General features: G+C 43.9%; 1 protein-coding gene across 1 annotated transcript in view; it reads right to left on the bottom strand.

Moving 5' to 3' along the window:
• CAPN5 (calpain 5) overlaps positions 1-20,882 on the bottom strand; it is a 93,791-nt gene that overhangs the window by 37,228 nt on the left and 35,681 nt on the right. Inside the window, exon 3 of the mRNA XM_087965951.1 lies at positions 4,784-4,915. Within this exon, the coding sequence (XP_087822077.1) occupies positions 4,784-4,915 (132 nt within the window). The remainder of the gene's footprint in view (positions 1-4,783; positions 4,916-20,882) is intronic.

The raw sequence follows: 20,882 nt of genomic DNA on the forward strand, positions 1-20,882 counted from the left end.
GTCCCTAGACAGTGGACAGGTCTAGACAGTGGACTAGATGACCTACAAGGTCCCTTCCAACTCTTCATCTGGTTAGGGATCTCGTGAACGGAGGAGGGCATGTGACGCAGCCCACGGCAAATGTGATCATGGAAAGATGACAATCCCTCGGTGGGCCACCTTCTGAATTTCATTCATTAGGAGGTCCTCTGGAGATCCAGGCAATGGAGGAATGGAGGATTACAACACAGCTGCAGCAGCACAACAATTCATTCTAAGTTGCATTGGACACGATGGATGCCAAGCTAGTCTGTGACGACCCAGGGCGTGGCACGAAGGCAACACAGTCAAGATAAGCAGTAGCCCCCATTGTCCTGGTTACCTTCTGGGCTGGAGAAAAACTCTCCCAGGAACAGCCTTGGGCTGTAGACAATCAAGTCCAAAACGCGGTCAACAAAAATTGTAACTATAAGTCCAATCGAGGCAAAATGAGGTAATTAGTCCGGCAGGGCAAGAGAAGGAATTTCAGACTTGAAAGCATGGCAAAACTCACACAGTTGGAAAGATGCCAGGAAGCCAGATAAGCCATGACAATATCAGGTAAATTCATGTTTGTTCCCAGAAGACGCCACACTCAGCTTGCATCTCTTTTAAACTCTCTTCCCAGGTGTGGCTAATGAAGGGAATCAGGGCCCTTTCCTCCCCCGTAAGCCATGCAACCCACGTTGCTCCCTTCTCCGTTCCTCCCTGTGTGCCCTAGGATGAAGAGCGGGTGGGCCTGGGTCTTCCTCTGAACTTCCTCTCCCTTGTTTTCCCTCTCCCCTGCTCTGCCCAGCTGCCCTTTGCACTTCCCCAGTTTCCTCCACAGCCAACGGAGCCACACTCCCACTCCCTGTCAGCTGTTCATCTTCCTCCTCGGATTCAGATTCCGACAGGGGCATGACAATGATTTCCTTTCAAGTCCAGTGATAACAAGAAGTCAACAACCCCCAGTTTGAGCTTCTTCAGCGACAGACCAAAACCACGTCTCTGCACAGTTTCGATCCGTGCTCGCCACTGGAGCGCCCCGAGCCGGCTGGTTTTGGGGCTAAGCCACCCCGTGGAGGTGGTGAAGAGGGGGGAGACTGCCTGCAGGGTTGAGGAGAGCTGCATCTCTCCTCCCCAGCTGGCCATTACTCCCTTTCAGGCGGTTGTAGCGGTGGTCAGAAATGGCCACCACAAAGAAGAACTCGACCGGAAAAGAATGTGCAGGAGGAAGATAAGAAGAGAAAGTTTTGGTTGACTGGGTCAAACAGCAAAAGCAACAAATAAGGTACCCTGGAATTGAAACTATTAAAAAAAAAACAATAACATTGTTCCCTAAGAAGATTTCTAAGCTGCGAAAGAGAGAGAAAAGGGAAAGGATTTGGTTTTTTTTCTCCTCTTCCTATACTGAAAGCTAAGAGACTTAAGCAAGAAATTGGAAAAAAATCCACTTTGACATTAATAGGCATTTATGTGAAGAGAAATAAGGGAAAAATTAATTATGGAGATTATATGTGTCTTTAAGGAAGTATGATATTTAATTGAAAAGAAATGTTAAAGATGTTAAGACTTTAATGATTATTAATGATAGAACTGAACTGGAATGGAATGAGGGTTTATAATTACATATATTTACAATCTTTCTTTTTTTTTTTAAAGAATATAGTGTGTATTATAAGAATGTACCAAGCAGAATTTGATTGGAAGTTATGTATTATGTATTATGTATTATATTGAAGGTCATAACCTTAAGGTATATATTGAAGTTTAAATAAAAGTTGAATGGATATAATTAAAAGATATAAAGGTGTCATACTCCAATTAGTAACTACAGGAGAAAATTTGTTTAATGAGAAAAGATAATATGAAATTGAAACAGAACAGACAAAAGTATAAATATAATGATTTGAATTGAGATGAGATAATTAAAATAAAATTGAGAAAATTAAAAAGAGGGGAAAAACTATATAGAAAATGTAGAATAGTGTAAGATATGGAATAGAACACAAAAATGAGCATGAAATTGAGTTTGCGTCTGTATAAAGAAGTTCAACCCGGGACCATGCTATTTTCAAAAAAGATGTTTTACTTGTACTTTGTGTGTGTGAAAACCCAAATAAAACTTTATTAAAAAAAAAGAAGTCAACAGCCTCATTGAAGCAATTAATACCAGTGTCTCGAAATACAGAAGTCCTCAACATACGACCACCACCAAGCCCAAGATTTTTGTGGCTGAGCCAAAACAGTTGTCGAGTGAGCCATGCCCCATTTTACTACTTGTCTTGCCACTGTTGCTAAGTGAATGACCCACAATGGTTAAGTTAGTAACGCCGTTGTTAAATGAATCCAGCTTTTCCCCCATTGACTTCGCTTGTCAGAAGGTCACAAAAAGGGGCATCGCGTGACCCCAGGACGCTGGGACCATCATAAATACGAGTCAATGGCCAAGGGTCCGAATTTTGATCACGCGGGGATATGTGGCAAGGGTCGTTAAGCGTGACCCATGGTTATCAATCCCTTTTTTTTGGTACCATTGTTACTTTGAATTGTCACTAAAGGAACGGTTGTAAGTCGAAGAATGCCTTTTTTAACAATCCATTTCTAAAACATCCATTTGATGAAATGTATTTTATTTTTTCTATATGTATACTGAGAGCTTCTGCACCAAAGACAAATTCCTTGTATGTCCAATCACACTTGGCCAATAAAGAATTCTATTCTATTCTATTCTATTCTATTCTATTCTATTCTATTCTATTCTATTCTATTCTATTCTATTCTATATTCCATCCCATTCCATTCCATTCCATTCCATTCCATTCCATTTTCTATTCTATTCTATATTCCATCCCATCCCATTCCATTCTATTCTATTCTATTTTCTATTCTATATCTATATCTATCCTATCCTATTATATTCTATTTTCTAATCTATTCCCTCTTCATTCTATTCTGTTTTCTATTCTATTTTTTATTCTATATTCTATTCTATTCTATTCTGTTTTATTTTCTATTCTATTCTATTTTCTATTCTATTCCCTCTACATTCTATTCTATTCTATTCTATTCTATTCTATTCTATTCTATTCTATTCTATTCTATTCTATTCTATTCTATTCTATTCTATTTTCTAATCCATTCCCTCTTCATTCTATTCTGTTTTCTATTCTATTTTTTATTCTATATTCTATTCTATTCTGTTTTCTATTCTATTCTATTCTATTCTATTCTATTATTTTCTTTTCTTTTTTTCTATTCTATTCTATTCTATTCTATTCTATTCTATTCTATTCTCTTTTCTTTTCTTTTCTTTTCTTTTCTTTTCTTTTCTTCTATTCTATTCTATTCTATTCTATTCTATTCTATTCTATTCTATTCTATTTTCTATTCTATTCTATTCTAATTTATTCTATATGCATAAATGTTCTGCAAGCTTTTCCTTTCAGGGCAATGAGGACAGGGAGAAATTCAAGCTCCTTTCAGCTCAAAAGGCCACGATGGAAAAATCAGCGTTCAGCAAACAAGCCAGGAGGGAGTTGGGAGTCCAGAGAGGAAGAGGAAGATTTCACATAATAAGACTCTGGTGAGTTTACTCCTCGCTTGAATAACATCCTGCAGGAGCAAAGAGGGAGGCTTCAGGATGTGTGTGTGTGTGTGTGTGTGTGTGTGTGTGTGTGTGTGTGTGTGTGTGTCTGAAACGAAATACAAGTACAGATAAATGACAATAGTTCATTTAGTGACCTTTCAAAGTTAACGGCAGTGAAAAAGTGATTTATGACCATTTTTTCCACACTTACGACCGTTGGAGCATCCCTACGGGGATCAAAATTTGGATGCTTGGCAACTGACTCATATTTATGACGATCGCAGCATTCCCTTTTTGCAACCTTCGGACAAGCCAAATCGGCGGGGAAGCCAGATTCACTTAACAACTGCGGTTACTCACTTAACAATGGCGATGATTTCACTTAACCACCGTGGGCGAGAAAAGTCATGAAACAAGAGCAAAACTCACTTAGCAACCCGTCTTTCTTAGCAGCATAAATTGTGCTTGTTAAGTCGAGGTAGAATTTTGCCAGGCGTCCACTGGAGGGCAACACCTTCCTTCCAGGTAAGGAAGAGGATGCAGTCAATTTGTCTCCTGTGTATTATCCTCAACTGACACGCAAAACACAATACATATAACTAATTCTCCATCTTATTTTCCAACAAGTTTCCCAATCGGGAAAGGAGCGTGAAATTTCCTTCCACAATGAGAAATGGCTTGCAAATCTATATATATATATATAAATGAAATACCCCTCACGCATCATTACAAAATCTCCAGAACCGTAAAGCTTACACACTTGAAATTTGGCCCGTAGGTTCCTCTCGGCTTCTAGGGGCTCACTAAGAAAGTATTCTTTGAAATGACCATCAGAGCATTTAGAGCAGAGGTCTCATTCTCGCGGCCCGCGGGCCAATTGCGGCCCTCAGGACAATATCCTGTGGCCCCCACCGTGATATGAAAGTATAATATTAGTGCGTTCTCCATGCGTCGCTAGCTGGCTAAACACTTCTATGTGCGGCCCAGCCTCACCCAGACTCTGCCTCCAGCGGCCCCCAGGTAAATTGTGTTTGAGACCCCTGATTTAGAGTATTTCCTATATTATTATTATTATTAACACGCTCTGATGCTAAAGAGTTCTACTTCCCCTCCCCAACTAAGTACATGGTGTCAACACAGCCATGGGAGCAAAGACGATCATTTTTTCCCCCCGACAATTCCCAAACTGCTTACCTTCTGCCACAGGGATTCCCTGGACGCCAAGGCTGAGCAGGCAGCCACGAACCAGCAGTTACCCACTTGCCCCTGATGTAAGTCGTGGGAGCTGATTCCATCCACAAAGAGGTGAGGGTCTTCACAGATGTCCTGCAGGGAGGAGAGGGAGGGAGAGGGAGAGGGAGAGGGAGAGGGAGAGGGAGAGAGAGAGAGAGAGAGGGAGAGAGAGAGAGAGAGAGAGAGAGAAAACAGGTTACTTGGTGAAGACCAGGAGGGAAAACCATGGGTGCAGAAGTTCAAGGTGTTCGTTCTTACGTAGGCTACCCCAACAGCACGAAGCTGACTCCTTGTCCCAATAAACCCCTTTTATTTAGTTTACAGCGAATTCCTCTCCAGCAAAGTCCCGGCCAATAATCTTTCAAGACATTTCACAATTACAGACCTTTATCAGGCTTGGAGAGTTGCCAGGTCGATAGTTTCCAAACGCCACGCGGTAGCAGACAATATTTGGCAAGAATGCAGGAACAGATCTTCAGATGAATTGTCTCCTGCAAAACCCCTTGTTCCTTTTGCTCCCTTCTTGCTCCTAATTTTATTACCCTCTCTCCTCCTCCCCCTTTATTCCCTATGGGACAAGCCAATCACCGTCCACCTGTGGCTTTACTCCCAAGTTGACCCTTGTTCCTTAATTGTTCCCTTCCTCTGGCAGCTCTGTGAGTGCGCATACTGGGAACAGGCTCCAGCTGTTCTTCTGCCTCACTAATGTCCAACTTTTATTCCCTATGGGAGAAGCCAATCACCGTCCACCTGTGGCTTTACTCCCAAGTTGACCCTTGTTCCTTAATTGTTCCCTTCCTCTGGCAGCTCTGTGCGTGCACATACTGGGAACAGGCTCCAGCTGTTCTTCTGCCTCACTAATGTCCGACTAGGGCAGCTGATAACTGTCGGACAGCCCTGGCTCCATCTCTGCCTCCGACACAGAGCCCTTGTCAGAGCCTTCCTCAGCCTCCAGGACTGGCCCATGTTCCTCCCCAACCTCCTCACTGTCCGAATCTGCTGCCAGCTCTGCTGGCCACTGGCAGGCCACAACAACGTTCTCAGGGCAATTCTGTCCCAACTTTCATCTTTGGTATGTGACCCTGGGAAAGAAGCCTTATGGATTTATTTGCTGGTCAGAAGTTTGTGCTGAGATTTTGTTCTGGTTTATGGAAACATCATATTTGTCCCTCCCGCCCAACAGCAACCATGCAAAATAGATTGGGCTGTGACCCCTATTCCCACAAACGGAATCAATGATGTGGTTCTGTTCCAAAAAACAACTCAGCTGGGTCAATGACATGGTCCTTTTCCAAGAACGAACTCAACTGGATCAATGGTGGGACCTGTCCCAACAACCAACTCAACTGAGCTAAGAGACATGGTCCTATTTCAAGAACCAATTCAACTGGGTTGACGTTGAGTCCTATCCCAAGAACCAACTTAACAAGGTCAATGACATGGTCCTGTTCCAACAACCAAACTCAACTGGGCCAAGAGACATGGTCCTATTCCAAGAACCAACTCAACTGGGTCAATGGTGGGTCCAGTTCCAATGACCAACTCAATTGGGCCAAGAGACATGGTCTTATTCCAAGAACCAACTCAACTGGGTAAATAAATGGTGGGTCCTGTTCCAAGAACCAACTCAACTGGATCAATGACATGGTTCCAACAACCAACTCAACTGGGTCAATGCTGGGTCCTGTTCCCCCAAGCAACTCAACTCAACTCAAACGGAGCACAAAGTCAACACGGAGCTTCAGATTTTAAACCCACCAGAACGAACAAAAGTTGCTTCCTTGCAAAGGCTCCTGTCCCTTTGCTCCTCCTTTATGTCCTATGGGAGGGGCCAATCATCTCCAAGCCTTACTCCCGAGTCACCCCTTCTGTCTTAACTGTTCTTGCCTTCTGACAGCTCTGCGCATATGCGCCCTGGGAACAGGCTCCTGCTGTTCCTCTGCCTCACTGTCAGATTCTGGAGGCTCCGGAGTCAGCACGTAACTCCCAGATGGCCCTGGCCCCATCTCTATGTCGGACGCAGATCCCTTGTCTGAGCCCTCTCCAGACTCCAGGACTGGCCCATATTCTTCCCCACTGTCCGACTCCGCTGCCAGCTCTGCAGGCTGCCGGCGAACGACAACACTATCCCTCTGTCAATGCAGCCTAGGGACTGTGCTGCTTTCTTTCTTTTTTTACTTCTATTTCTTTCTCAGGCTCAGCACACTGCAAAAATAGGGTCCCTCTCCGTAACAGAGACCACCAGCACCACTGAAAACCGTCTTTGTAGCCTAAATCTACTTCCTCTAAATTCTTATCGCTGTAAGGGAGGGAGGGAGAGGAATAATTATGTATTGCATATACAGGGAAGCTAAATGAGGGGGAGAAAAGAGAAATGAGTGTAGTTCTGCAATTTAGCGACGAGTGACGCACTGGAGAACAACGTCTTCTCTGTTAAACGCCAAGTGACCTCTGTCCTATCATAAATCAGAGCAGAAGAAAGAAAACAACAACCCTCATTTTGTTCTTCACTTTGCAAATTATGAACTGCATTGGCAAGAATACAAAACATCTGCTTTTGGGGGGACCGACAATGCAGACTCTCAAGTTATTGCTTTTTTTTTTTTTTTTTAACTTCCCCTTTGTCTGGAAAATCTCCACCGTCTCATTTGGGAGAGGATGTTGAGAAAGTCCACTTTTCACGATGGCACGGAAGGCTTCCAAACGTGTCTCCAGATGCGTCCAAAAAGCAGGGAGTCAGCCAAAATGTCCTTCCCTTGCTAATTCGGCCCTTCCAAAAGGAATCCTTCAAACTTGGATCTGAGCTTGCAAAGCAGAGCCACAAAGATACTGTAATCAGGGGGTCTGTCTGGAGGTGAAACAGTAGGTTGATCTGCTAAAGGAACTAGGTATGTCTTTAAAAAAGGAGAGAAGGACTAGGGGTGACTTGAGGGGTTGTCAGGGAGAGGAAGGAGCCAACTTATTCTCCAAAGCAGCTGAAGGCAGGACAAGAAGCAACGAATGGAAACTAGAATATTTCACAAGAAGAGTTCTCCACTCCTCTACTCGTTGTAGAATACCTTATGCCACCAGACTTGAAATTCTAGAACTGGAAAACCTTGAATTACGCCTCGCCGTCTTCGGTCTGACTTAAGCATGGTATATAAAATCATACATTGCAATGTCCTACCTGTCAATGAATACTTCAGCTTCAACCATAACAACACAAGAGCACACAATAGATACAAACTCAAAGTAAACCGCACCAAACTTGATTGCAGGAAATACGACTTCAGCAATAGAGTGGTCAATGTCTGGAATACTCTACCCGACTCTGTAGTTTCTTCCCCAACCCCAAAAACTTTAACCTTAGATCTACTATTGACCTCACCCCTTTCCTAAGAGGTCTGTAGGGCGTGCATAAACGCACCAACGTGCCTACCGTCCCTGTCCTATTGTTTCTCTTATTCTTTTTTTTTTTTCTTATATGTACCCATTTCATGTATTCACAACTATGTATACATTTATACTTATTATCTTGTAAACAATTGACAAATCAAATAAATAAAATAAATAAAATAAATAAATAGAACAGAAGAGAATAGAATGAAGAGGGAATAGAATAGTATTTTTTTTTTTAGTATTTATTTGATTTGTCAATCGCTTACAAGATACAGGTATAAGAATAAATATAGTTTTGAATACATGAGATAGATACTTATAAGAAAAATAAAAAACAATAGGAGAGGGACGGTAGGCACGATTGGTGTGCTTATGCACGCCCCTACAAGCCTCTTAGGAAGGGGTGAGGTCAATAGTAGACAGTCTAAGGTTAAAGTTTTTGGGGTTTGGGAAGAAACCACAGAGTCAGGTAGAGCAGTGGTCCCCAACCTTTTTGTACCAGGGACCAGTTTCACGCAGAAACACTTTTTCAAGGACGGGGGGGAGTCGAGTGGTGGTTTGCTTGCAGACGTTTCATTACCTGACTAGGTAACATCTGATGTTGTTACCTAGTCGGGTAATAAAACGTCTGCCAGCAAACCACCAAGTTCAAGGAGCGCCAATGCCTCCTCATTGCAACCCTGAGCGACAGATATTCTCTTCTATTGGGACATTTAAAACGGAGGGTTTCAGCTGCAGATTCAGGAACTGCGCCGGGCTGAGGAGCGCCTTCAAAACTGAGCGCTGGGGGCGGCAGCGGCCCACGGCTGTCTCCACGGCTCAGGACAAGTCCCTGCAGGACGGCTGAGAAGCCCTGCCTCTCGGCCCTGCCTCCCTCAGCCTCATCCCTCAGGTGTCTCCCTCCCCTCCCTCAGCCTCATCCCTCAGGTGTCTGTCTCTGCGTTCCTCTCTCAGTCACTCTCTCGCTCCTCCACCAGCCCAGGAAGAAACTGCTTCAAAGAAGCCAGCAGGGTGGCTTTTCCTGTCGGCGCAGCTCTTCCGAAGCGCCCGTTCACCCCACCCCGCCGCCCGCGGTTCAATCCAGTGCTCCGTTCTGCCTGCCTGCCTTCGTTTCTGGTGGTTTCGGAGCAGCTTCGCTGAGAATAATAACTATTCGCTCTTTTTTCTCAGCCGAAGCTGCTCGAAAGCCACCCTGCCGGCTTCTTTGAAGCAGTTTCTTCCTGGGCTGGTGGAGGAGAGAGCGACTGAGAGAGGAACGAGGCGGGAGGAAACCAGCCGCTGAGCCGGAGAGCAGGACAGGCTTTGGTTGCTTCCTCCCTCCCTTCTTTAATTTGTGTCCTTGATCCCTGATCCCAGCAGCATTCACCGAAGGCGAAGAAAGCCGCCATTTTTATTTTTTTATTTGCGGCCCGGTACAAAATGATCCACAGACCGGTCCGGCGGCCCGGTGGTTGGGGACCCCTGAGGTAGAGTATTCCAGACATTGACCACTCTGTTGCTGAAGTCATATTTTCTGCAGTCAAGTTAGGTATGGTTAATCTTGAGTTTGTATCTATTGTGTGCTCTTGTATTGTTATGATTAAAGCTGAAGTAGTCATTTGCAGGTAGGACATTGCAATGTATGATTTTATATACTATATTTAGATCGGACCAGAGGAGGCATAGTTCTAGGTTTTCTAGGTCTAGAATTTCAAGTCTGGTGGCATAAGGTATTCTGCAATGAGTAAAGGAGCGGAGAACTCTTCTTGTGAAATATTTCTGGACTTTTTCAATTGTGTTAATGTCAGATACATGATATGGGTTACAGACTCATGAGCTGTATTCGAGTATTGGTCTAGCAAATGTTTTGCATGCTCTAGTTAGTAGTGTGATATTACCAGAGAAGAAACTATGTAGGATTAGATTAACAACTCTTAATGCCTTTTTGGCTATGCAGTTATGGTGGGCTCTTGCACTTAGATAATTTGAGATGAGTACTCCAAGGTCATTGCAATAGAATATAGAATAGAATATAGAATAGAATAGGATAGAGAATAGAATAGAATATAGAACAGAATAGAATAGAATATAGACTAGAATGGAGAGGAAATAGAATATAGACTAGAATAGAATAGGAATAGAATAGAATAGGAATAGAATAGAATAGAAATAGGAATAGGAATAGAATAGAATATAGAATAGAATAAAGAGGTAATAGAATAGAATAGAGAATAGAATATAGAATAGAATGAAAAGGGAATAGAATAGAATATAGAATATAGAATAGAATAGAATAGAATAGAATAGAATATGGACTAGAATGAAGAGGGAATAGAATATAGAATAGAATAGGAATAGAATAGAATAGGAATAGAACAGAATATAGAAGAGAAGAGAAGAGAAGAGAAGAGAAGAGAAATTCTTTATTGGCCAAGTGTGATTGGACACACAAGGAATTTATCTCAGTGCAAATGCTCTCATTGTATATAAAAGAAAAGAGACATACATCAACAGTCAGAATCATAAGGTACAACACTTAATAAGAGTCATAGGGTACAATAAGCAATCAAATCTTACTAGGAAACAGTCAATATAAATCGTTAGGATGCAAGAGACAAAGTTACAGTCATACAATCATAAGTGGGAGGAGATGGGTGGTAGGAAGGATGGGAGGATTAGTAGTAATAGTAATGCAGACTTAGTAAATAGTTGGATAGTGTTAAGGGAATTATTTGTTTAACAGAGTGGTGGCCTTTGGGAAAAAAACTGTCCTTGTGTGTCTAGTTGTTCTGATGTGCAGGGCTCTATAGCGTCGTTTTGAGGGAAGGAGTTGGAACAATTTATGTCCAGGATGTGAGGGGTCTGTAGATAGTTTCATAGGCCTCTTTTTGACTCATGCAATATGAAGGTCCTCCATGGAAGGCAGGTGGGTAGTAATTGTTTTTCCTGCAGTCCTAATTCCTCTCTGGAGTCTGTGTCTGTCTTGTTGGGTTAACTAGCCAAGGAGAGAAGGAACCTGGAAATAAGGAGAACTTTCTTGACAGTGAGGACAATTAACCAGTGGAACTGCTTGCCACCAGAAGTTGATGCTCCATCATTGGAGGTTTTTAAGAAGAGCCACTTGTCCAGAATGGTATAAGGTGTCTTGCTTGAGAAGGGGGTTGGACTAGAAGGCCTCCAAGTCCCCTTCTAGCCCTTAATGATTCTATCTTCATCGAACAGCATCACAGATAGTTTGGAGAGCTTGTATCATGAAAACCACCTTCCAAATCCACAGAAGATCTGAAACCAACTATTCTGAAGTCAAGTGAACCAAGAGGAGCTGGATTAAAGTGACTGGATTTTATTGCATTGGTTTTCTTTTTCTTTTGTTTTTCAGGAGAGAAATAACAACAAATGCCCTCCATTTGGGAACGCATCGCTTTGCAAAAGCTAAACCACCTGCCCCACCCTTCAAGTGTGAATTTGACATTTAGCAAGTAGGAAAAGGAGAAACTGGAGGATTTATAGGAACATTAGCGCATTCCCTTTTAATCAAAATATTTGCTTTACAAGCAACCAATTAGCACTGGCAGCTTGACAAAAACCACAGAATTGGTGGCAGATACTAAAGGATATTGCTAACATCCCCCCAAACGCACAACCACACTTAAGAATATCCTGGAAGTGAAGATGTTATCGGCCTCTATACACCAGGATGAACGACTGGAAGTCCTCGAATTACGACCACCATTGAATTTCTGCTGCAAAGCGAGGCGGTTGTTCGGTGAGTTTGGCCCCACTTTTACAACCTATCTTGCGACAGTGGTGGAGTGAATCACTGCAAAAAAGAGACTGGACTGCCATTGGTCAGAAATGGTGTAGGGCCATGATGGCGAACCTATGGCATGTGTGCCACAGGTGGCATCCAGAGCCATTTGTGCCGGCATGTGAGCTGCAGGCAAACTTACCTCACTGGGCATGCGCGCACCTCACAGCTGATTCTCGGCTGGTTTGAGGCCCTTTTGGGCCTCCCAAAGGCCTTGAGGAAGGCTTCTGTAGGCTTTGCAGGCCGAAAACTAGCTCCGTTTCATTACTTCCTGTTTTTCCGGAAATACCGGAAGTGACGAAACGGGCCTAGTTTTTGGCCTGCAAAGCCTGCGGAAGCCTTCCTCAAGACTTTGGGAGGCCGAAAAAGGCCTCAAACCGGCCGGAAATCGGCTGTGAGGCGCAGTGCGGGTAAGGGTGGTGGCGGGGGTAGGTGTGTGGGGATCATACACAAATGCGTAGGGGGGCGTGGGGTGTGCACATTGCCTTCTGGGTGCTGGCCCGTGAGCGCGAGCACGTAAGCGTGCGCACAATTTTTTGGCACAGGAGCCCCAAAAAGGTTAGTCCCCAGTGGTGTGGGGTCTCCCCCGCTTGGGGGCGGGGGAGAGGTTGGACTAGATGACCTCCAAGGTCCCTTCCAACTCTGATTATCTGTTGTTATCTGCAGTTAAGTTAGGAACAAGTGAATCTGGCTTCTTCCCTCTTTGACTTGGCTTGTCAGAAGGTCGCAAAAGGGGATGCTGCTGCAACAGTTGTAAGATCGAGGACTACCCTGTAGTCTTTTTTGTGGGGGTTGGAAGGGGAAGGTGGAAAGGAAGAGATGCTAATGGTCAAGAGGGCGGGTGGGTGTCCTTCTCCTGCACCTGGCGTCCATTTGGCAAAATGATAACCAAAGCTCCCAATTTCGTTCGATTAAAACTTTGCACATCAAGCCAGAAGTCCGTCCGTCCCCAGCAGCTAAAACGGGGATGAGAAATTCAATTTGGGAAGCTCAGCCCGGAAAGCCTGTTTCTCATTAAGGAAACACGAGTCCAATTTTTTTCAAGTGATGCTGCCAAAGCTTAAAATCTCCTTCAGGATCATCGATCAGGAAAGACCATCGAGCCAAGGCAGCATTCCTTTCTCAACCTTGGCGGACGTTATAAGGGCGGCGGGAGGGGGGGGGGAGGACTTCCATTCCCAGAATTCCCCACCCAGCATGCAAGGCCAGGATTTTCACAGTGGGGGTCCTTGGTGCTCTCTGAGCTGGGTGGTTTCCTTGCAGACATTTCATGACCTAACTAGGTAACATCATCAGTGCTATAGGAGAGAGAGTGGGGGGTTTGTTTTCTGCAAGGAAGCCACTTGTATATAAACAAAAAAACAAAAAAAAGCAAACCTCACTTCCTTGTAGCACTGATGATGTTCCCTAGTTGGGTCATGAAATGTCTGCAAGAAAATGACCAAGATCAGAGAACACCAAGAATCCCAAAATCTTCCTTCTCCTTCTCTCCTCCTCCTGCTCCTCCTCCTCCTCTCCACAAACCACCCTCCCTTCTAGCACTGATGATGCTCCCTAGTTGGGTCATGAAACGTCTGCAAGAAGAGAACACTAAGAATCCCACATGTCTTCCTCTTCCTCCTCCTCCTCTCCACACACCCCACTCCCTTCTAGCACTGATAATTATCTGGATGGGTCACGAAATGTCTGCCCAGAAAACAACCAAACTCACAGGGCACCAAGGACCCCACAGTCCTCCTCCTCCTCTCTTCTCCTCTCTCCTTCCCTCTTTTTTCTCTCCTCCTCCACCTTCAAACTCTTCTCCAAAGCAGAGGGGTCTCCACCCTTAGCAACTTTAAGACTCGTGGACTTCCAACTCCCATAATTCCTCAGCCAGCAAAGGTTGGAGACCCCTTCTCTTACCCGCCCTCCATGTCCGAGGTAAATCTATACCCCAGTAGGGATCAGTAACTTAATCCCTAAAATTGAAACACAAAAATGCAAACAGCAAATGAAACCCAGATGCTTGGAAAGTGGAATTCGTTTTCCACCACCACCGACTGCATTTCAGCCAGTTGTTTTTTTCTTCCCCCCTAAGCAGGAAATGATTTTTTTCTTTTGCTGGATCTGTTTATTCTGCAGGAGTTGCTCAAGTACAAACTCTCGGGTCATAAAGATTAGATTAAATTTGTTTGAGGCAAGCTGAATTCTTCCCTTCCTCCTGCTGTATTGTTTTCTTGGCAACCACACGGACACAACATGTGGCTTTCCTCTATTTCCCCCCCCCCCCCAGGTCAGTCAAAGTTGGCTACCTCAACTGGCTCTTAATCTACAGCTAGCCTTTATTTCTTAACAACAGAATAATAAGAGTTGGAAGGGACCTTGGAGATCTTCTAGTCCACCCCCATCCACCCCTGATTTAGAATGATGATGCTCAGGCTTGTCCAGAAAATAGGTAAATAAATATATTAAAGAGCCATAGCACAAACAAACACACATAATTTGTTTACATAAAGTACCAGAGAATCCCTGTTTTTAATTTTTCCCCCATTAATATCTGTTTTAGATTTTTAACAATGACTGTTTTTAGGTATATGTTTTTAAATTTATTGTTGTATGCCACCAAGAGTCGCTTTCTGTGAGATGAGAGGCTATATAAACGATGGATGGATGGATAATTGACAGAGATAATAGATAGATAGATAGATAGATAGAGAGAGAGAGAGAGAGAGAGAGAGAGAGAGATAAAAGGAGATGATGAAAGGAGAGATAAGATAGATAGATAGATAGATAGATAGATAGATAGATAGATAGATAGATAGATAGATAGATAGATAGATAGAGTGTGGAGGGGGAGAGGGAGAGAGAGAGAGGAGAGGAAGGGAGAGAGAGATATGGGGGAGAAAGAAAGAAAATGAGGCAGAGAGGGAGAGAGAGAGAGAGGGAGACCGGGAGAGAGAAAGGAGGAGAGGAAGGGGGGAGAGAGAGGGAGAGAGGAAGGGAGAGGGGGAAGGGAGAGAAGAAGGGAAAGGCAGAGAGAAGAAGAAAGAGGGAGAGAGAGAGAAGGAGATGGAGAGAGAGAGAGGAGAGGGAAAGAGAGACGGACAGAGGGAGAGAGAAAGGAGAGGAAGGGGAGAGAGAGAAGGAGAGAGGGGAGAGGGGGAAGGAAAAGGAGGAAGGGAGAGGCAGAGAGAAGAAGAGGGGGAGAGGGAGAGGGAGAGAAGGAGGGAGGAAGGGAGAGGCAGAGAGAGGAAGGGAGAGAGGAGGGGAGAGGAGAGGAAGGGAGAGAGAGGGAGGGAGGGGGAGGGAAAGAGAGACAGGGAGAGAGAAAGGAGAGGAAGAGGGAGAGAGAGGAGGAGAGAGAGGCAGAGAGAGGCAGAGAGAGGAAGAAAGGGAGAGGGAGGGAGAGGGAGAGGGGGAGAGAAGGAAGGAGGGAGGGAGAGGCAGGGAGAAGAAAGAGGGGGAGAGGGGAGAGGGGGAGAGAAGGAGGGAGGAAGGGAGAGGCAGAGAGAGGAAGGAAGGGAGGGGGGGGAAAGAAGGAGGGAGGGAGGGAGAGAGAGAGGGAGGGAGGGAGAGGGAAAGATCTTCTTAATTCCAAATATGAAAACCTTGTTCACTTATGTATGGTTTCGTTTTAATGCTGTCCGCTGCCCTGGGAGGGGGGCAAATGCGTGAATGAGTAACTGCCAGCACTTTCCTCACCAGCCGTTTTCAAGAGGAAGTTACAAGGACGGGGCCGCTTATCTGTTCTCCTTAACTTTTCAAAGTGTCGTTCGAGGCTTCTCCTCTTCGCTGGGTTTGAAGCAACTCCGTTGTGTTTGCTCACAGGTTCCTCCCTCGTTGCGCTAATCGGTTCACGGGGCCATAAATCGTAAGCCACCTTTGCCAAGAGAGGGAAAGTTTATGACGCCCAAAGCCAAGTCCACGAAACCAGCTGGATGCTTGTCCATCCCGAGGGCCTCAAGATAAGCCTTCGAAGCAACCCAAATTTGAAGACAACCCAACACTGCTGAAGAAAGCATGCACAGACTCACAAACTACCAGTTAGTCCTCAACATACAACCGTTCGTTTCGGGACCGTTCAAAGTTACGTCACTGAAAAGAAATGACTTGTGGCCATTTTTCATACTGACGACAATACTTCAGCATCCCCATGGTCATTGGGATAAAAATTCTGGGCAACTGGCTCGTACTTACGACGGTCGCAATGTCCCTGAGGTCATGTGATCCCCCTTTTGCGACCTTCTGACAAGCAAAGGGTCAGGATATTCTGACCAAAAACTTCCGAAACCGTAAACTACGCACACGCTTATCTTAAAAACAAGTCTTGTTTTATTGCAATGCTGGGAATTATTTTCATTCCCAGTCGGTAATGAATCTCAAACAATCCCTCGAGATAAGCACCCACCTTTCAGTTCTGTGAAGTGCTACCAATAACAGAAGTATCAAATGAACTAGGAGAGAAACTAACCAAAGTACAAAAAAAAAAAAAAAAACCAACAAAAGTACAAAGAGCTTCCAGAATGACTCTGAACCGATCGAACAACTTTGCTTCCTGCAACGGTTTTGTCATCTTGGCCTGACCTTTATACCTTATGGGAGGGGCAATCACCTCCCAGCCTTATTCCCACATTGACCCTTTTATTTCAGCTGCTCTCTCCTTCTAGCAGCTCTGCACATACGCGCACTGGAACAGGCTCCCCTGTGTCCTCTTCCTCACTGCTGCCAGACTCTAGAGGCTCTGGAGTCAGCACCCCACTCCCAGATGGTCCTGGCCCCATCTCTGCATCGGACACAGGACCCTCGTCTGAGTCCCCCCCAGACTTCCTCACTGGTCCCCGTTCTTCCCCACTGTCCGATTCTGTTGCCGTCTGCACTGGCTGCTGGTGAACCACAACACAGGATTCCAGCAGTTACCCCAATTAAATCATGAGTCTCGAGCCAAACTTCCAAAACTTCAAAAGGATTTATTGGGAGTTAACATGTCCGGCACTGCCTGGGTGTAGCCCACTCTGAGACACATCATTCACTGTCACCCTTGACCCTGGTTTTCCCCCACCCCTCTGGGTGTATCATAATTCATATTCTCCAATGGGACACCTCCATAGCCAAGAGTCATCAATCATGCTCTCCAGATAGAATTTTGAACGGCAGAAACTTGGGTCACTTAGTTACTATCTTTGAAAAACTATTTATGGAATGCACTTTCGGTTTGCAAGCTGCCGCACTTCTCCCCCTTCCCTTTCTGTTGGCAACTCTAAAAAGACCCTAGAAATATTTTATGAGTTGACACAAAGTCGTTGGAGAAGCCGGGATTCGCTTCACAACCGTGTGATTCACAACAACTGCAAACTATTTGCTTAACAACCGTGGCAAGGAAAATCTTAAAACAGGGGCAAAAGTCAACCCAAAAAGTATTGTTTTTTATTTTTATTTTTATTCTATTCCATCCTGTGTGCCTAGAGTCACTGTGAGTGAGTGGTGTGTGTGATGACCCAGAATGTAACACAAACGTAACAAAATCCAAAATGTAAATAAATGTCCTTTAATGCCTCCAACTTGGCCCCACGGTTCAATGATTCTCCGTTGGAGATAAAACATATTCAAAAATAGTCTTCAAAAGAAAGCAATACAGTCTGAACTTAATGAGCAGATAGAGGTGAAATAAAAAACCCAAAACAAACTACAATGAAGGAATTTCCACAACGGACCAGGATAAGTAATTACCAACTTCAAGGAGATAACAAGGCACAGTCTGTTGGAAGACGCCAATCAAGATAACTTCAGCCCAAAATAACACACACTTTGCTTCTGGCAACGCTGTGTTTTAACCGTCTCTCTTATATACTATTCTCCCCAGCTGCAACCAATGAGGGGATCATGGCCGCTTCCTCTCTCATAAGCTGTTTCCTTCTCCGTGGCTCCCTGCGTGTCCTAGGGGACGGGCCTGGGTTCTTCCTCTGACTGCCCAGCCGGCCTCTGCCCTTCCCCAGCCTCCTCCACAACCTCTGGAGCCACATCTCCACTCCCTGTTGGCTGTTCCTCCTCTCCCTCAGAGTCTGACTCTAACAAGGGCAGATTTTCTAAATAAAATAAATAAATTTTGGATGCTAAGTTGGTTTAAGAAGTGGCTCGTGACCGATTTTATGACCGTTTTGTGCCACGGTTGTTAAGTTGAATCACTGCAGTTGTTAAGTGAATCACGCAGGTGTTAATAGAATCCAACCACCCAAATTTTGGTCACGTGACCCTGGAGAATGCTACGACGGTCATAAGCGCGAGGACCCATCATCAGTCTTTTTTTTTTCCAGCGCTAACGGTCACTAAACAAACCATTGTAAACTGAGGACTAAATGCAGTGCGTTTCCTTCAGAAAGCCACATCCAATCAATACCTTTCTACCAGGTAAAATCCTTGCCAGCCTCTAAAAAAGCAATGAGCTGAATCCATAAACAGTTTTCAATTCCATAAGAGTTCTTGTTTGGAATTCAGCCCAAATTGGAACAAGGGAAGAAAATTAATTTGAGGAAGCCAGACGTCTCATATTTTCTACGCTTCCATTCCTCGCTCGTTTTGGGTTGTTTTTTTTTTGTTTTGTTGTTGTTTTTTTACTTTACATTACTTTTTTTTCCCCCATCCCTGAATTCAAGCTATAAATTCTGGCTTTGGTTAATTGTGCTAAAATGTGTCAGTTTGCAAGAAGCTCCTTCTGGATTTGGTAGCCCAGCTAAAATTAGAGGCTTAATTAAAAAAAAAACTAATTTTGGATTTGTTAGCCCAGCTAAAATCAGGGGCTTCCAAGAAGCTCCTTCTGGATTTGGTAGCCCAGCTAAAATAAGGGGCTTAATAAAAAAAAAACTAATTATGGATTTGTTAGCTAAAATCAGGGGCTTCCAAGAAGCTCCTTCTGGATTTGGTAGCCCAGCTAAAATTAGAGGCTTAATAAAAAAAAAACTAATTATGGATTTGTTAGCCCAGCTAAAAATCTGGGGCTTCCAGGAAGCTCCTTCTGGATTTGGTATCCCAGCTAAAATTAGAGGCTTAATTAAAAAAAACTAATTTTGGATTTGTTAGCCCAGCTAAAAATCAGGGGCTTCCAGGAAGCTCCTTCTGGATTTGGTAGCCCAGCTAAAATAAGGGGCTTAATAAAAAAACTAATTATGGATTTGTTAGCCCAGCTAAAATTAGAGGCTTAATAAAAAAAAACTAATTATGGATTTGTTAGCCCAGCTAAAAATCTGGGGCTTCAGGAAGCTCCTTCTGGATTTGGTAGCCCAGCTAAAATTAGAGGCTTAATTAAAAAAAAACTAATTATGGATTTGTTAGCCCAGCTAAAAATCTGGGGCTTCCAGGAAGCTCCTTCTGGATTTGGTAGCCCAGCTAAAATTAGAGGCTTAATAAAAAAAAAAACTAATTATGGATTTGTTAGCCCAGCTAAAATCAGGGGCTTCCAGGAAGCTCCTTCTGGATTTGGTAGCTCAGCTAAAATTAGAGGCTTAATTAAAAAAACTAATTATGGATTTGTTAGCCCAGCTAAAATAAGGGGCTTCCAAGAAGCTCCTTCTGGATTTGGTAGCCCAGCTAAAATAAGGGGCTTAATAAAAAAAAACCTAATTATGGATTTGTTAGCTAAAATCAGGGCTTCCAAGAAGCTCCTTCTGGATTTGGTAGCCCAGCTAAAATAAGGGCTTAATAAAAAAAACTAATTATGGATTTGTTAGCTAAAATCAGGGGCTTCCAAGAAGCTCCTTCTGGATTTGGTAGCCCAGCTAAAATAAGGGGCTTAATAAAAAAAACTAATTATGGATTTGTTAGCTAAAATCAGGGGCTTCCAAGCAGCTCCTTCTGGATTTGGTAGCCCAGCTAAAATAAGGGGCTTAATAAAAAAAACCTAATTATGGATTTGTTAGCCCAGCTAAAAATCAGGGGCTTCCAGGAAGCTCCTTCTGGATTTGGTAGCCCAGCTAAAATTAGAGGCTTAATAAAAAAAAAAACTAATTATGGATTTGTTAGCTAAAATCAGGGGCTTCCTGGAAGCCCCTTATTTTAGCTGGCTTTCCAAACCCAGAAGGCGCTTCTTGCAAACTTATCACCAACATTTAATCTAAGAACTGCCCCTGTTGTCTAATGGACCAAGTTTACCCTTTATTCAACATAACGTAGAACTGCAATCTTTTCAGATAAACAGGTGCACTTTAGATCTCAGCAAAAAGAACTTGGCAAAAAATTGGGAAAGGCAGCTGCATTTCTTCTCCAGGTGATCACTTTTAAGCAATCGATTTGTCTCTTGGCAACCTTTGGCTCCAGGTCCAACCGGATTTTCTGCATACCTGAGACCGTGAAGCTAAAGCAGTTGTGGGAACTGTTGAAGAAGCAGCGTTAAAATCCAACCCTGCTTTTGGTTGTACTAAGAAAGGATTTAAAAATAATAAATCTTTCACTCTGGATCTTTTTCTAAAAATTGCTGAAGGAAACATAGCAACTTGAATCCACCTTTTTGCTTAACTAGATCTACCAGCTAGTGCAGAGTGGACTTCAACTCCCAGAATTCCCCAGCATGGTGGACTTCAATTCCCAGAATTCCCCAGCATGGTGGACTTCATATCCCAGAATTCCCCAGCATGATGGACTTCAATTCCCAGAATTCCCCAGCATGATGGACTCCATATCCCAGAATTCCCCAGCATGGTGGACTTCAATTCCCAGAATTCCCCAGCCAGCTGGCTGGGGAATTCTGGGAGTTGAAGTCCACTACTCTTAAAGCAGCCAACTTTGAGAAACACTAAACCAGAACACCCCTTCCTGCCCTCAGTTGTCACAAAACTTCGACAAACCATGGTTAATCAACTACACCAGGATGAATTTATCTACCTGCCAAGCCACAAACTGTGGTTCACAACCCGCATTGCACTG

The sequence above is a fragment of the Notechis scutatus genome, chromosome 5, assembly GCF_049901735.1.
Source record: "Notechis scutatus isolate UNSWTSFEM ecotype Mainland chromosome 5, rNotScu1.2, whole genome shotgun sequence".
Lineage (NCBI taxonomy): Eukaryota > Metazoa > Chordata > Lepidosauria > Squamata > Elapidae > Notechis > Notechis scutatus.